Genomic DNA, 17,458 nt, shown 5'->3' on the forward strand with positions numbered 1-17,458 from the left:
AAGCAGCTTGGATATTGATGCAATCCTTTCATTTTATACCAGATAAATGATTTATCTTGTCCTTTTTTGCATGTGGGGATAGTGATGCTCCTTTGGACCTGAAGATCAAAGCTAGCATGCTCTCAGATATGTTCACCCTTGTAGGTGAGTGTAGCAACAAGCTGCTTGAATATTTACCTCATTTAAAGCCAATAAAAGGTATGTTTGAGCTGCATGTTAGACAGTGCTTGGATAGCTATATTAAGTTATGAGACTGGAATTTTTAGTGTAGTGGAGGAGAATTCAGGTAAGAGGATAGTTGTGCTTAGCATGGGGAAGTTTTATGTGGTCATTTCAGATTGAGCCTGTGAATAGTCCATCTCTCTGTGATGCTTAGGTGATATTAAGGGTCTCTAGTTTGGTATTTGAAGATAACTACTCTTTTTCTTTTAAACAGGAGACTTCTCTTAAACAGGCAACTTCTGAGGACTTAGTCCTCAGAATCAGAATTTCTACATTTTCTAGGGTGAACGGTGGGTAAGACTGTTAGGGATTCTGGTTAGGCTCTATAGAAATGGAGTCAAGATGATGAAAGCTGCATGACTTTCTAGTACACAGTACCTTTTAGGCACCCTTAGTATGTCTTGGTTCAGTTACCTGAGCAACTTACTTTTCATTCTAAAAGAGAGAATTGTCATCAAGTTGCCTGCTCAGTTGTTTAAGGAAGGGAGTATATCTCTGTGTTGCTGTTGATTTAAGTACTTAATTTTGAAGCAAATTCTAGTTTTATTCCAAAAATGTAATGCAATATGCAAACTTCAGGATTAAAAAAAGTCACACACAGAAAGGAAAGGCATCCTTTTTGGGGCTTGGGCAGAGACAGACGGCCATATGTAAACAGAGATCGTTAACAGAAATGCTAGGTTTATATTTCAGGGCTTGCCTGTCTTTAAAAGTTCTCATGTGGCTTCTGATTCCCATAGGCTTCGTATGCCAGGATCCAGGCCAGCGGTCAAGCCGGGCCATTTATCACTCATCTGAATCTGTCAGGAGAAATCCATACCAAAAGCCTCAGGTAAGTGACTTCAATAAGCCAGAACTGCGGAGAACAGCAAGAAAGCCGTTCTCAGCCAATTTGGCTCAAAGGTGAGAGAGTTAGTGAATGAGTGAGGCTTTCTGGATTTCTAATGTAACTACATGTGAAGAGACTCAGGGGATGCAGCTGAGTTATGGGCGTTTCAGCCAATTTCATTTTGTTGTGGGCAACAAGCCTCCAGAACACTACAGCTTTATGAGTATGTTTGAGACCTCTTTCCAGGCAGAAAGTGTTTTTGCATTTGAAATTTAAGCCTTCTTTCCCCTTTACTCCTGGAATCTCTCCCTTTCCCTTGGTTCCTTGGATTGAGGCCTCATGTGGCTTGCTGTGACTGTCCATTACCTTTTCTGCTGAGATAGTGCTTTCTTAGCACTGTAATGTTTAAAGGCAGCTGTTCCTCTGTCTCTTTCTGGCTACCAGATGAATCCCATAAATAGCTGTGATGGTGGAGCACCCACAAGTGGCAGGGAAATCCCCTATTTCAGTTGGACTTTCAAATGCATTTCTCATGAGGCAAATAGGCAAGAAGTGTATCCTGAATCCAGACTTTTACTGCGAGTGAATATATCCCAGCTCTCTGCAGGTGGTGCATATGCTCCTGTGAGTAACGTATGGCAATGATGCATAGCTGAAGTCAAGTAGGAAATGAAAAGTCGTTTTTGTTCAGTGACAGAATACCAATAGAGTGTCCATTTTAGCACATGGAAAACTCATACAAATTGTAACGCTTTGCTTCTTGTAAAACTCAGAATCTGGAATCACTGAGAGATGTGAATAGGTGGTAAGATTACATGTGAGTGTCTATAAGACGTGTCTGAATCTACAGCTCCTGAGCCGTGTTTAATAGATGGGATTTCATACAGATCCCTGTGACTGTCAGGGTGCTCTCTGTGACAGGCAAAAGGCACATGAGATAAATCAGGTACCATTCTAGAAAAAAAAGAATAACCTTCTGTCTTAGAGTGCTTAGACCCTGATGGCTTGAAGTCTTTTTTACTTTTTTTTTAATTTGATAACATTTGTAGAAGGCAGAGTTTAGAAAATTGAGCAGTTGGGAAGCATTGAATTTTAAGCTTTTTAATTTGTAGATTGATTTTACTTAAAAGCTAAATTTCATATCAGAAAGCAGTGGATACAAGATAGGACTACTTTTTTGGGACATTTGTCCCTTCACCTATGTTTTGCTTACAAGGAACAGCTTTCTAATATGGTGATGAAGTTTTATAGCTTTTTTTCTTTTTTTTTAAATAGCTAAGTGGAAAATCTATGGGTAAATAGGTGTATAGCTCTTCACATGGTTCAGGATGTTTTGGCCTACTCTTTGCTGAATGCGTTTTATCTCAGGTTGTATCGAGTCTTTGATAATTCTGTTCCCACTTTCAGTTGCAAAGGATACTTTGGATCTCTTTTGTTTTTTTTTTTTAAATCTTTCATGATCTCTTAAGTTTTAGTTGTTCACATAGGCCATCTTTAATCTGTGGAAAGGTCACTTTCTGGGAAAGACATCTTGAAACTAGCGTTCTTGTCATGAGATATGTATGGTGACTTCTGTTTCTGAGTTTCACCAGATTGGACTGCCAGTTCCTTGTGCAATTTCTTTGGTTTGACTCTCAGATCACTAATACCCTCTAGAGATATGAACAATTTATCTACTTCCTTTATAACTTTTTGTTGATTTGGGCTGGAGTCCTTTCAGTTAATCATAAGCAATAAAGAGACCTAAGCCTGTTTTGTAAGGACCAACTGTAGAGGAGAACTTGGCTGTAATATAGCTAGAAATGATAGATGGGTCTCTTGAGGATCCTTTTTTATGCCCCTTCCTCCTCTTGGGCATTGCAGAGGAGGAAGGCAGCCTGACTGCCACCAAAGGCGAGAAGAATCTAAGCTGCGATGATAATAGTTTTCTTTTGAACCTACCCCCTACCATTGAATTGGGCTTGCTTATAGGCCTGATGCCAAATGAATCCTTATTAGGTAATACAGGTTGCTTTTTGACATCCTGCTGTTTGTTTCTACACCTGTACTTGAATGTTAAATAATATCTTATTTGTCCACCAGAACTGGAATGTTGTTGAGATATTAAAATGAAATGGCTTCTGGAATTTCAGGATTTTTGCTATTTTTCCCCTCTGTTCCCCTCTGTTTATGAAGAATTCAGATTGATAGCACCTGTTTCTCTTTAATAGATAGCTAATAGAGAGTTACTTAGAGGAAAATATTTATCATGCATAAAATAAGAATTTTGGTCTTGATAGTTGAGTTCATTCACCCTGCTGCAGAGCTCTCTTTTCTGTGTGCTTTTGAAAATTATACCTCTGTTCAGATGCATTCTGAACCGTTGAGCACATCTGACTTTTAAGATTAGTGCTGTGTCTGGAATGGAGACAGAATGCATTTGTGGAGGATCTGTGGAGCAAGATCTGAAATGAGATGATAGAAGCTATTAGCTAGTTCTCTGAACCTTAGTTATACCCTTTTGCTTTAGGGCACTCACCACTTCTCTGGAGCTCAGGTAGGGATGATAGTGTCTTGAAGAACACAAGATTTTTATTCCGTTTGTGTGTCTCTTGTAGCGTCCTGTGTCTGCGCAGTCCCGACCGACAAACACCAGATTGGTAAGTACTGGGCTTTATTCAGCTCTCTTTACCCGTGTAAGGGATGCCATTTCAAATGTTAGTATGTACAATACTTTTGGCACAGCTGATCCCAAAATATATTATGCAACTAAGTAGCCTATGCAAAAAAAAAAAAAAAAGGAGAAAAGAAAAAAAGAGATGGATAGGTCCTGGAATAATTTTCCATGTAGCAGGAATAAGACAAGCTGGGTAGATCAGCTGGGTGAAACCTGTCAGAGGTTCTTAAGCCTGCAGGTATTTTTGAACTGCATTTTAAAGAAATCAGATATAGGTTTTTAAAGATAAAGTTGACACTGTCATCAGATGATGAAGACAATGGCAGCACAGTGTATATTCAGGATCTGGCAAGTCATTGAAAAGTGCAGAGGTAAAGGAAAAGTTGGTGAAAGCAGCAGTAAAGAGGAGTGTCACTTATCAGAAGGGAGGAGGAGGAAATTTTCTCTGCGTACTACAAGGTATGGAATAGGTCTGAATGAAAGAGGATAGCACAGGTGAATCTGTTTTGACAAAATTCATGTGGCCCGGCAAGAGAAGTAATTACTATTTGTAAAACAGTAATTACTTCAGAAGTAAGGAAGCTTCAAAAATTCAAGGGTGAACTGGATCAATAATTGGAGAGGATGAGAAAAAGGACTTCTTAACAGAAAAAATGTAGAACTGTATACCTTTAACATAAGCCAAACTTGACATCTAGAGAAGCTGGATCAATTTGCTGCCCTCCTTGCAAGCCATATGGACAAATTGGTGTTAGCTTACAATTATAAGCCCCAGGCTGTGCAGGGACACAGTAGATAGCATTTTGCTGTTGGGCTTTCCTGTGCTAGCGTAATAGCAATTATGAAGCTTCCCAGCAGGAAGGAAGGTAGGACAGATGGAATCGTCTTGAGAGCTTAATTCATTCTATGGACTGTCATTTATGCCATTGTGTATAAGTTTAGCTGAGGTTAAGAGAAAAGATAAGACTAGAAAAAAATCTAACTGAATAATGAGGTTTTATAGAAAATAGGAGGGATCTTTCTGCCAGCTGTTGTCAATGATTAGTGCAATGAGAATCATGCTGAAACCAGAGAGACTTGCAGAATTTGGAGATGAATCAAAGCCATTGGTTTTATCTATACTTTTAAAAGATAAGCTGGGTCAAAGAAGCAGCAAGAACTTTATGAAGCTGGAGACATTTCTATGCTACAGCAAGAGAGAATCCTGCAGGGAAAGACTGAAGAAAGTTTTAGTGCAGGAGGTTCAGTAAAATTAGGGTTTTCCTCTACCATTTTGACAGTAAAGTAGTTTGTTCCCAGGTGGGAGCCAGAGCTTCTCTAGTCATAGTCCCAGTGTGCCGATAGACAGGCATATATTTTCTGTTTGTATTTTAAAAATAAAGACTGTTTCTTTGAAGCTTTTCATTAGAAAAGGAGATTATCTGATAAGATGAAAAATTTCCTATAACATTGTCTTTGAGCAACAAGTCTCTCATGATTGTTAATGGTGGTGTCAGGAAATGGTTTTTAAGTGGAGGTTACCTAGTAAGAAATTTTAGAGGAAGGTGTTAAAGCAAAGTTGTTCGGTTGCCCTTCTGACATAAGGGGAAGTTAGGAGGAAAAACTAAAAAACTTTCAACTTAAGGTCATCTAGAGCATCAAACAAACCTGCCTGACTACTAACATTTTTATTTCTTCTAAAAATGCTTGTGTCTCCTACTCTCTTGTGCAGACTGTTGTGTGTTTTCTTTTGTTTTTACTGATTCGGTTTTCATTAGGCTTAACAAAATGTTTCAGGTGGTACCTGCTATATCAGTTTACTCTTTCGATTTTGCTATGTCCTATGCAGCCCATTCTAGTACAACCCCTGTTGCTTTTGCAGTTGCTTCCCTTGCAGATTCTGTATAGCTGCTTGCAATTTCTAATGAGGCAGATGGACTGGAATTCAATTCCCATTCAAATAGTCCTTAGAAATAAAGGTACAACCTGATCTCTTCTGAAGATTCTTATGAATCTGAGCACCTCAGGCTTTCCTCACTTAAGGTTTCTACTGTATTTTTCTCTCCTTTCTAGATTAAGAAGGTTTTCTGTTACATTCTTTGCTCAGTATGGTGCTAACAGGATGTTTGATTGTTGTATAAAGGCAGGAGACCTTCTGAGATAAACTGTTTTAATGCTCTTTTTACAAAGGCAGTTTATGTGAACTTGGGCCTAAGCCCAGTTAAAATGCTGTTGAGAACATGTTCAAGGCTTTCAGTTTTGTTGGGATCTTGAGATTTTATAATCCTGGTAATTTGGAGATACTTTGAATTCCTGTGCTTTGTTATAATTGATCAGGACAACATATTAGATTAAGAATGGTCTTGAGAGAGTTTCTGCAAATTATTTCTTTTCTCTTTGTTTTTTAAATTTACACATGTATGCAAATTTGCAGCATGTATCTTCATATACAAGATCTGTCTGCTCAGTGCAAGAAGTAGCAAGTTGTGATCCGGCAATAGGGTAACGAAAGAATAAGTATAATGAGTGTTGAATTGAATTTTTCACTTTTTTCCTGCAACTTTATCTCATCAGTGAATTACAGTTCTATTTTTCTAGTATGTCACTACAACTGGGACAGAGAATCATCGTTCTGGTGCCCTTGAGGTGTGGATGCCACTGTACTTGGGGCCTATAAGTGTGAATCCTGGCTCTAGAACCCTTTGGGTGTGGATTTTTTTATGGTTTTCCTGAAGGGGCTAGGGGTGTGAATACTGGCATTGATGCCTGAGTTGTGAGTCCTGCTGTGCTAAAAACTAGGAATGTGAATCCTTGTGCTTAGCGCCTGCTGGCGTGTGGATTCTTCAGTAGCTGGAGTGTGGGCATGTGAATTCTGGCTGTAGTATCTTAGAGAGTATATTCTGCTGGGCATGGGGGCCTGGAGTTTGAATGTAACTGATTTTTTTTTTTTTTTAATAAATTGAGAGAGGAAAAGGGCAAAAATCTGGATTTGCACTGTCTCTACAGCGTGCCCGTCCTCTGTCGGCCAGTGATGCCGAAATGAAAAACCTAATGCCCTCAGGCAGGGAAAAAGCAACAGGAAGGCAAGGCAGCTCTGTGCTAGGTCTCTCCATGGAGGAGGTAAGTAGGCCATTGAACATCTTGTATTTACCTTTGCTTTCACACAGTATGTGGGGATATTTGCTCAGCGAAGAGCTAGTGCATGTGTACGAGAAACAGGACAAAAGAGTCTGTTTAGAAAAATGCAAATTTTCAGAACAAAACTGCTAAATTTTACTGCTAGTACTGTCCTTGCCCTCAGTCATGCCAAGCATGCATATGCGCTGTAGTGGTAGACTCTTTCAGAATTTAAATGTAAGGTGAAATTGCCTATGGATATTGTATGTATACAGCTCACTCCCCGGACTGCCATAACAGCCTTCTTATTCTTTGGAACTGAGGTGTTGTTCCACGGTTTACTTTCCATTGTATCTATTTTGTTGGCTTTTTTCCTCTTTCTGTTCCTAGATAAAAGTTCTTCGTCGCGTGAGAGAGGAGAATGAGCGGAGAGGAGGTTTCATCCGAATATTCCCTACCCCATTAACATGGGATCTTTATGGGTAATAATAAGTCTCCAGTAAAATGGCTCATTGTTGTACTGATGCTTTGTGTTAAGGGATAGTCTGTGCAGATCCATGCAGATTAACCAGACTAGCAGTCAGAGAGGAGCATATTGAGATCTTTGTTAAAGGTTACAGTTTATTCTTAGTGCTGGGGATGTTTTTTCCTGATCCTTTTTTAACTACAGCTTGTCTAACTGCACCTTAGAGAAGGCTATTAAATGTTGTTTCACAGATCCTGATGCTGCTTTTCTGTCAGAATAAAAATATGTTCACCTTATATTGTCCATTTCTGCTATCTGCTTTCACGTCCTCGAGCTGCACATACTGTATACTCTCTCATTAGGCCATGAACACCTTATAGGACTCATCCTGTGAATGATACTGCATCCTGCTTTTCTTGTTTGCCTCAAGTCTGTAATATTTCTCCCTGTCTCTTGCCTCACCAGGAACTTTAGCTGAGAAATTATAGCTCTCCTCCTTTCCTCTTTTCTTTTGTGATACAGCATGTTATCTCAATCTACTTCTTCTGGGATGGTTTTTATAGATGACTTCTGTCTGTATTATGCTGCCTTGCACTGTGTTGAGCTCTACCTTAATATATCCTGTATCTTATTTTTCTAGGTCCTTCTTAGAGCACAAGACGACAATGAACTACATGCTGGCTACACGTCTGTTCCAGGACAGGTAGAAAGCTGTTGGATTTGGGAGAGAGGCAAGGGACACAAACAGCATGAAAAAGATTTATTCCTCACTCATCCAATGTTATAAACACCAGTTTGTGATTTACAATAATAGACATGGTTGCACATGTCTTTTCTACTAGTATGCCAGTGACTGTGGACGTTTCTCCCATTTTTATATGCTGCAATTCTGAATTCAAGGGCAAAAAGGGCAATGGGCAAAAGGCATGGGAGTCATTGGTAGAGAAGAGGAGACTATAGACAGGGGAAGCCTCTAAGCACCTAGATTTGTCTGTTTGGAGGTCCTTGCTTGCATTTGTTTTCAAGTTTACAGTTGCATCAGAGCTTTTCCTCCTGTTAAGTAAGCACTGAAATTTACTCCAAAGGTTTGTTATCCCTGCCTTTACCTCTTGACCTGTGCAAACATGGTTTGATGCGACTCTGGGTGGTGCTTTGGTGGAAATCACAGTTCATGCTGGTAGTTAAACTTCCACCAAGAGTTGTATGTAACATTTTTCACTCTGTGTTTAGACCTCCTCCTCCCCACCTCAGCTTTTCTTCTCTAGATTTGAGTTTGACAATAAAGTAGCTATAGAGCAAGGGTAAGATTGCTGACTGAGGAGGAGATACTATTTACAGAAGCTCTTCCTGGAACAGCACTGTAAGATTTTTCACCGCATAATTTCAGGAATGTTTCTAGAGGCTTGCTCCAAGTGATATTTCTCCAATTTGAGCCAGATGGATGCAAGTGTCTGTTAGAGGACAGCCACTCAGAGTTCCTCTTTTGGAGCTGTTTTTCTCTCCTTTAGGATAAGATACCCCCCCCCCCAAAGAGGTAGTGGAGTCTCCTTCCCTGAAGATATTCAAAACCCGTCTGGATGTGATCCTGGGAAATATGCTCTAGAGGACCCTACCTGAGCAGGGAGGTTGGACTTGATGACCCAACCTAAACGATTCTGTGATTCTGTGATTCACAAGAGATCCTGTTTCATTTTTCATGTGAAAGACTTTGTAGGTTTTTAAATCCTATTGGTGATCCAGAATGGAAGGTAACCTATTGCCCTTTTTTCCTTTGTAGGGGCAAGATGAAAAGAGACTTGGTCACTGGGAGACCCCGGTAAATGGCTTTTTAAATAAATAATTTGTTTTTTGTAGGATTTACTCTATAATTTAGAATTACACAACATTACCTCTCAAAGCCTTGGGCAACACCCGTTCCACCAGAAGCCCATCAAAATAAGAAAGGGTTGTGTTGCTCCTACCCCTCACAACCATTTCTGTAAAGTAAATGGTGTAAACAAAGAATATTCCAGCATTTGGAGAGCTTAAGTTTTATTGGATTGGATCTTAAAGCTACTCCTCTTAGGCTTGCTGCTCTGATGCTCCTACCGTATTGGTGAGCCTCATAGGTGAGCTCTCTTAAATGACTCTATAATGTGTCAGGTTTTTGGACTTCATGTACCCACATATTCACTTTGCTAGATCCAAAAGGTGAGTGGAGCAAGAGAAAATTTTTGTAGATATTTGTACTTGCACTGTAAGGAGCCATTTGCTGGATCTTTCTGCAATGACAGAAAGTTATTAGTTTGTCTCCCTTAAGGAATCTGGCAGGACTCCCTTCTCCTTTGTTTAGAAGGAAATTGCGGAATTGTGTCACTTTTCACTTGGATTACGATAAAGTTCTTGCCTCTGACCTAACAAGGAAGAACAAACTAAAGATTATCAAGATGGGAATCAGGTCCATGTGCACCCCTCCCCCTTCTCTCCATTCTTTTGTAATCCTAGACCCCACCTGAGGCTTCCTTACCAATTATGCCTTGAGCTGCTGCGTATTGAATAGAAGCTGCTGAGTCATGAAAGCATGGTGCTAGATACATGAGTTTTGGGACTTGGAGAGATGATGTTCTATAAAGTACTTGCAAGTCTCTGAATGGATCTCCCTTCAAATGTTTGTTGGCTTTACATGCAAGAAAGTTAGACTAATCATAAATATTTCTTCACTGTGTCAGGAAAACTGTTTCTTGAAGAAGTTAAATCTCGTAGGTCTCTTGGATCATCAAGGAGAGAATTAAAAAGGGAGACTGAGGTTTTCTGTGTATTATGCTTCCCAGAGCCAGTCTTTGTGGAAGGCTGGATATGAAGCTGGAAGCTGCGGACTCTAATGCTCTCTTTTATGAGAGGAAGCTCGTTTCACTGGAGTTACGGAAGCGCAGGCGATGTCATCGCAAGGCACGAGTGGCACAGACAAGATCATCAGGTGTGCACGGCTAAAGTTCCAGATGATTAGTTAGTTAAAAACGAGCAAGCAAGGACTTTTTCTTTTGAAATCTAGGTGAACGGGGCTGTTAGCTCTGGCTATTGTAGTCCCTAAAGGGATTCAGTGGTCAAGGTTAATAGCTTTCATCTTAAGAGTTAATAGTTTTCATTTCATTCCTGTTCTGGGCTCCCTGCCTTTTTATGTACCTGGAATTCCATTCCCACCATTCCACATCCTCAGATACGTGACTGAAGGCAATCAATATTTTCTTGAGGTTGAGCTTCCAGTTGCATTTTTGAGTACAAGAAATCGACAGTATGTATGTGCCTCTGTAGTTCTCCAACTTTTCAGAGAAAGCTAAAAACGTGGAAGCTTCCAGACTGGAATTCCTACACAACAGTGACTAAGACATGGGAATGAGAGAAATTTTATTCTGCTGATGTAGGAAAACCTTAAAAGCAGACAGAGGTGAATGTTCCTTGCAAATGGCTGTTCCTGAAGCCTTTATCTAATCTCTTTCCAGTAGCTACCTAATACAGCCTGCCCTGTGAGAGGCTGTGTGATATATAATGATTTTTGGTGGTAGGTTAGGAAGTTATACGTGTGAATTGTATTGGTGCATATGAAGGCTTACATTTCTTAGCTTTGATTTTTCTGACACAAAAAACAAAAGATGAGCATATATATGAATCAAAGATCTGCAAAAGAATTGGGATGCAGCATAGGGAAATGCCTTTGTTTCTTTGTTTCTTCTTTGTTACATGACGATAACCTTTGTCTGTCTTCTAATACCGGGGGAATGAGCTTCAAAGTTATTTGATGCACAAGCAAAAAGCCAGAAAGAATATTTAATAAAGTGCAATGATACTTAAGATGCTATTCTAAAATGATGATGTTCTCTCCTTCTAGCAGAAAAGAGTGTAAGAGTAAACCGAAGGGTGCAGATATCAGGATATTTCTCCCTCTTTTTTTTTTTTTTTCTTTTTTTAAAAAGCTAGCACAGGTCATTTCTCCTCTATTTTAGGGACATCAAAACCCACAAAGCTATCCCTCAAGTCAGACACAGAGGGTGAGGAGGAAGAGGAGGCAGATGCAGATGAAGATGAAGAGCTAGATGGAACTGCTGGCTCTCTTTTGGACACCCAGGTGAAAAGCAAGACAAAGGTCTCTGAACTGGTAAAAGCTGCTTGTCAAGAGAATATACCGAAAAAACTTGACAAGAAGACTGGAGGAGAGCAGTTTCTTGAAAAAACAGAGGCAGAATCTCAATTTAACCTGTTGCAGATTCTTCAAGAGAATGGAAACTTAAGGTGAGAGATTTATGCATATTGCTTTGGGTTTTATCTAGCAGCTAGTATCAGTTAAAATATGGATGCTGAGGATATATGCTTAGTGACACATTATGAATATGAGTGTAAGGAGATAGTAAGAGCCTAGAGATATGGGCTCAGATTTTTATCTAACTGTGGGCTGCCTTAGCGTCTAGTTGGCACAAAAAGGAGATAGCTGCAAAGACCTACAGTTTACCTAAATACCTGACCTGTTGGATCAGCAATGTAAACTACAGCTTATGCTTTGTATACCATTCTTTAATCTGATGTGTTAAGCTGTTCTTTGGTCAGCTCAGGCTTCTAAAATACCTTCTGTCTTAATGCAAGGTACCTGCTATTGAATGCTAACATTTGTCTTTTCATTCTTTGCATTTCCACAGAAGTGTGTATCAACATATATTAAGCCATCCAAGAAAAGTTGAGAAGGAATAGCTAAGTGCTGCCTCACCAGAAAAATGTAGTCTTCTAATTTTTGTGCTTTTATTTTTGCTGATGGAATTTGTACCTCTAACAAACAGTCTCTGACATGCAGGGTGTCACCACCTCCTAAAAGTGAGATAGAAAGTCATTTGAGAGTGATAAGTTATTGAGACATCTCATTGCCCACTGTTGAAAACAATAAGGTGGAGCAGAATATGTTTTGATACGTGGCTCAGTTGCTTGTAAAAATGTGGTACTGGAGGAAATTGTATGACCCATTAGGTCACCAAGCAGGGACCTAGTAGATGTTTAGAAGAGTGATTCATTCCTTAAGTAAGACAGTTTAGGAGAGGAAGGGTAAAGAGAAAGGGGGAGCATATCTGTGTAGGAGGATTTTGTCTTCTGGATAGAAAGCAGTATCATGTTTTGTGCAAAAAAAGTCCAAAAGTAGAGAAAATAATTCTAGTTGCTTGCTGCTGCTTTCCTAGTTTAGTTTCTGGCAGAATTTATGAAGTATCAAATGAATTTTGGGATTGTTCTGCTGCCTTCTTGTGGCTAAGGCATTCGCTGTTGTGACATAGGAAGATTCTGAAACCTGTTTCCGGGACAGACACAGCCATGCTGAGCTCACCTACCTATATATAGAACTAAATCCTGCCAAGAGTGCAAGATCTGTCTGATGTTCCTGTCAAAATCGTGCTCAGCACCCAGTGCTGTTGGGATTCCCCCCAGAAGTGTGTAAGGCTTGTGATGACCTCATTCACCAGGATTGTGCTGGGCTTAGCCCCATCTGATCTGTCACTGTTGAAACCTTTGCTGCAGGGTCTACAGGCTGAGGAGCTGAAGTAATGAAATTTTCATCTGAAAGAAACCAGACCTGTCCTGGTCAGCCCTTATAAATGGCAGGACTTCTCTCTCTCCTCTAGCTGGCCTGACGAGGCAATTTCTCTACCTTCCAAATGTTGGATACTCTTGGTGGAGAGGTGACAGTGGAATGAACAGTGTTCCCCCCTGTGCCATCCCCAGGGAAATCAAAAGTAAAGGGAGTTGTTTGGTTCTTCATCTAAGGCCTCTGGGCTCCAAATTCCGCACACCATAAGGGAGACAGTGTTACAGTTTACCTCAAGGACCTTTTGCAATTTTCCATTTTGGAATCGAAGAAGGGTCAGATGCAGATAAAGAACTGTATTAATGTGCTGATGTTGATAATGAGGGTACTTAAGTCCTGCCAGCACCAATCTTAGACTCTTGGTTATAAGATGTTTGAGTTACTCCTAGAGAGCCTCAGGAGAGAGGCTTCCCTGATCTATATGGTGGCCTGATGTATGGAGTATTAATTCTTAATTGGGATTCAGAATGTTCTCCTTATGGCATTACTCTCATATGGGAAGAGAAGGTGGATTTGGTGACTAGCAGTCAGGATAGGGAGCCTCGAGGTGTTACAAGGCCTGTTGTGTGTTCTGGAGTTCACTGGAAGACATCTTGTAGTTCTTCTGGTTAAAGCAGAACCACTAAGAGTATCCAAGCAGAGAGGATGTTTGAGGCTCTTGTGAACTCATCATTTGCTTAGCCGCTCTTTGGCCCTGGCGTGGTCTTCCAGAAGCATCAAAAGCTAATGATCAAGCTGATGCATAAATACAAATAATGCATTTTAACTTCAATTCTTATCTCCCTACATACACTCTAAGTTAATGCAGTGATCCCTATAGGTGCCGCTATTTTGTACGATTTCTATAACACTGTGAAGAACTATTCCTGAAATTTACAGACATATAAAACAAGAAGACTAAATTTCTGGGCTGAGTTTTTGATGAAATTTCAGGAACGCTTGTACATGGAGATGGAGAGCTGTTACAGTCATGGGGACCATATAAGTGTCTAGAAACAGAGAACAAGTAAAGAAAAAATGGTGGAGTTCCTCAATAATCAGCCTGAGGCTGATTTTAATAATCGGTTCAGGAATGGCACAAAATGTGGAAATGTGCTAATGAAATTTTCTGATGGAAAAGATTTGGGAGATTTTGTCACTAGAGAAAAATATTGGAATATATATAAAAAGGATTGGATGACCTTGAGGGTAGGAATAATATGAATAAGGTGCAATTCAGTAGCAAAGTGCAAGGGCGTGCTCTTAAGAACTAGTAACATACAGCAGAAGTTATTTCATCTGGGTGTTCATCAGCTGATAATGACTTAAAAGAAGAAATATCTTGTATGCTTGTTAATTGCAGGAGGTTTGTGAAGCTCCAGCTCATGCATGAGTGGAAGTAATGAATGTGGTCTAGGGTGTATCACTTAAGATACTTCCCTAACTCCACTGGAAATTTTATTGTCATTGTACAAGTCCCTGATGAGACTTCATCTGGAATATTATGTACAGTTCCTATTACCCGTGTTCAAAGAAGATGAACTGTAACTGAAACAGATGGAGACAAGCTGCTAGTCTCATCAGCTGGTCAGTGTTTTTTAAGAGGAGACTAAGAGATCTGGATAGTTCACACTCACAAAATGAAAACTAAGAAGTAATATGATTGCTCTTAATGAGTACATTCAGGATAGGAGACCCATCAGGGTTGAAGTTATTTAAGATATAAGACAGTGTTGGAAAAAGAGCAAGCTGATGTAAACTGACCGTGAATGAAGCTAGCCTGGGTAGTAAAAGAAGGTTCCTAACTATTAGAACAATGAGTTCTGGAATAGCATTCCAGAGAAGTAATGGGTTGAAAAATCTAGTTTATTTTAAGATGAAACTTAATAATTGTATAGAAAAAATTATGACATTGCCTGCAATAGAAGGGGAATCAGTCACTGACACTAAAGCCCATCTGCTTCTATGTCCTTATGAAAAGGAAAGGAAAAATCATGCTTGGCAATGCAAGGAACAGCCTGTAGTGGCTGTGGAGGGGACTGAGGAAGAGTAGAGAGGGGCAGAGCAGAAATTGGAGAGGAGGGTTTAGACCAAGATGACAGTGAACAGAATTAGGCAGTTTTCAGGAATTTCTCTTGTGACGGATTTGTTCGCTAAAGTGACTACCATTGTGAGGGGATGAGAATCAGTGTGTTCCTCCCAGTCCTGCCTCAGTCCTCTCCTCAGTTTATGCTCATGGCTTCCCAACATGTTCAGCCAGCTGCACAGCAGATTTTGTTGGTGTTCTTTCATTCTTCAGTGGTGCCTTGCTCAGTGAAATCTGGCCTGTGTCCTTGAGCCAGCAGGGGAAGAGCTCACTTTCACAGATTTCATTCTTTCATTTGCAATGGGAATCGCAGGGCCTTTGTTACAGCTCTGGCACTGGTCCCAAGCCCTTTTTTTTTTTTTTTTAATGGTCTGCTGTTGTGATGTTCAAAACACTTGTGAAGACAGAGCCCCAAGAGAGCCTTTGATTGGGTTTAAAAATACAGAGTTTTACTGATATTCAGGCGGTTGGCTTTTGGAGGAGAGTTGTTAAGACTGTGAAAAGGCAAGGAGAGGACTCCGTTTTTAGAGATGGTCTTAGAACTCAGAGAGCATCTACTGTCTCTTGTATCTCCTGGAATTCCTGCCCCATCCTAGTGAAATGAAGGTCCCCTTGAAAATGGTGGTTGGGTGAAGGGATGTTCCTTCCCTTGAACTCAACATATTTGCACTTAGGTGGTCCTTGCTGACTGTACTTCAGTATGTAAGCTGTGCCTCTTTCCTTTACTGCTCTGAGGATATCTGACTGTTCTTCTCTTCGTCCACAGCAAAGTGCAGGCTCGCAGGGCTTTCTCTGCCTACCTACAGCATGTTCAGTTGCGACTGATGAAGGAGGCTGGTAACCAGATCCAGAATGCTGCTTGGGCTGCCAAAGAGGATGAGCAAATGGTAAGAAACTTTCTGTTGGCCCTGAGAAGCTCAGCTGAAATCTGCCCAGAGAGTTTTGAGATCAGTTCCCATCCTTGGAAGAGGTGAAGTCCCTCAGATTATACTTATCTACTGTATGTTTGTCCATTTGCCAGAGCTGGATTTTTAGCATACAGACCAGGTAGAAATGTTGACTGACATCTGAGCAGAGCTGGAATAGACAGTTCTTAATAACTAGAGTGTGATTGACACTCGAGCTACTCAAATCTTTCACTGGTTCTCCTTCCCTGCATCTCCCAGCTCTGAGCCTACCTGCTTTTGAATTCTTCTGTCTAAGAATCTGTAAGATTACCCTCCAATATCTGATTTCTTCTGTGATTGCACTAAACAAAGCATTCATCCACTCAACTAGAGCAGGTACCCAGCTTAGCTTTTTCTCCTGTGTACTACTGTTTTACTCTTTGCAAGCATCTGTGCTTACGCGTCTTTGTTGCTTTTAGATGGATGAGAAAAAGTAAGAGCCACTGAGTAGGGAAAGTTACTTTCTAGCCTTTGTGTGTGTGTGTGTGTGTGTGTGTGTGTTACGGACTTTTATAGGCAGTACATCAGAGTTCCTATATTTGATGTATCTACCTTTTACCGAGTGCAGCAAGCCCAGATCCCCTCTCAGAGAAGAGAAGGAAGGAGGAGAAAAAAAAAAAAAAAGCATCAGTAGGTTCTTGAGTTTTCTGCAGGCCCAGATGGATTCTTGCTGAATGCATGTTGCAGGGAAACAGCCAGCGCAGTTCAGAGATAAAACTGTTTGTCAAGACTAATCAGTCGACTCAGTGGAAAATGTTACCCCTACTCTTTCCAAGTGGAAAATTAAAATGGGCTTTTTGAGAGTCACTTTGTCTGCTGCACTGTGAAAAATAATGTTTAAAATAACAGATCAAACCAGCCTGGTGTAATGGCAGTGAGAGGCGAGCTGTGAAATCCAATAGTTTGGCTGTGAGGCAGCTCATTTATGCATTAGCAGAGCTCCTAACCAAAAGCAAATCCAGAGGGGAGACAGAAGGGGTTCAAAACACCCGCACAATGCATCTTGCCTTAAGATGTGTCTTGCCCTGTGTTTCCCCCAGCAGAGGTCATACTGAAATGGGGCCTGCTTGGTGGGAGATTGGATTCATTCGGCCTTCAATGTTCTCTTCTGTTGCTGTGCAGAAATGTGGCAGTAACGTGCATATATGAACAGTGATGAAATGTAGCCTCATCACTACAGTGGAGCTATCTGACGAAGACGGCCTTCTTCCCTGTGATGGGGCTGAGAGGGTTTTATGTCAGTACACTTCATCACAGGCCTCTTTTAGCACATTACAGGTTGTTTTTTTGGAAAGGTTGTCTAAATATTGGTTTTTACAGGTTATTTGATGTTGTTGGTGCTTGATTTTTTTTTTTTAATCTGCCACACGGTTTTTGAAAAATATTCCTAATTCCGTCCCACCTCAGATATGGCATGTCATCCTCCTCTTCATCTGTGTCGGATTTGTAGGCCTAGATTAAAAATGCACATACTGAATGTTTTTTGCCTGCCATTTGTCATCTCATATTCTCTGAATAGTGTGTTTAGTTATTGTCAATCATGAGCTGGTGTTGCACCTCTGTTCTCTTTTTCCCACTTCT

General features: G+C 40.4%; 1 protein-coding gene across 19 annotated transcripts in view; it reads left to right on the plus strand.

Annotated features, from left to right (window-relative positions):
* Positions 1-17,458, plus strand: part of TTLL5 (tubulin tyrosine ligase like 5) — a 140,018-nt gene that overhangs the window by 37,354 nt on the left and 85,206 nt on the right. For 14 of the 19 annotated variants that reach the window (XM_068946606.1, XM_068946612.1, XM_068946608.1 and 11 more), the window contains 10 exons: positions 83-144; positions 963-1,054; positions 3,649-3,690; positions 6,693-6,806; positions 7,194-7,285; positions 7,910-7,972; positions 9,047-9,085; positions 10,080-10,225; positions 11,250-11,535; positions 15,697-15,817. In XM_068946606.1, coding sequence (XP_068802707.1) covers positions 83-144; positions 963-1,054; positions 3,649-3,690; positions 6,693-6,806; positions 7,194-7,285; positions 7,910-7,972; positions 9,047-9,085; positions 10,080-10,225; positions 11,250-11,535; positions 15,697-15,817 — 1,057 coding nt within the window. The remainder of the gene's footprint in view (positions 1-82; positions 145-962; positions 1,055-3,648; positions 3,691-6,692; positions 6,807-7,193; positions 7,286-7,909; positions 7,973-9,046; positions 9,086-10,079; positions 10,226-11,249; positions 11,536-15,696; positions 15,818-17,458) is intronic. The other 5 variants (XM_068946611.1, XM_068946610.1, XM_068946619.1 and 2 more) reach the window with 1 other exon arrangement.

This window comes from Struthio camelus, chromosome 5 (assembly GCF_040807025.1).
Source record: "Struthio camelus isolate bStrCam1 chromosome 5, bStrCam1.hap1, whole genome shotgun sequence".
Classification (NCBI taxonomy): Eukaryota; Metazoa; Chordata; class Aves; order Struthioniformes; family Struthionidae; genus Struthio; species Struthio camelus.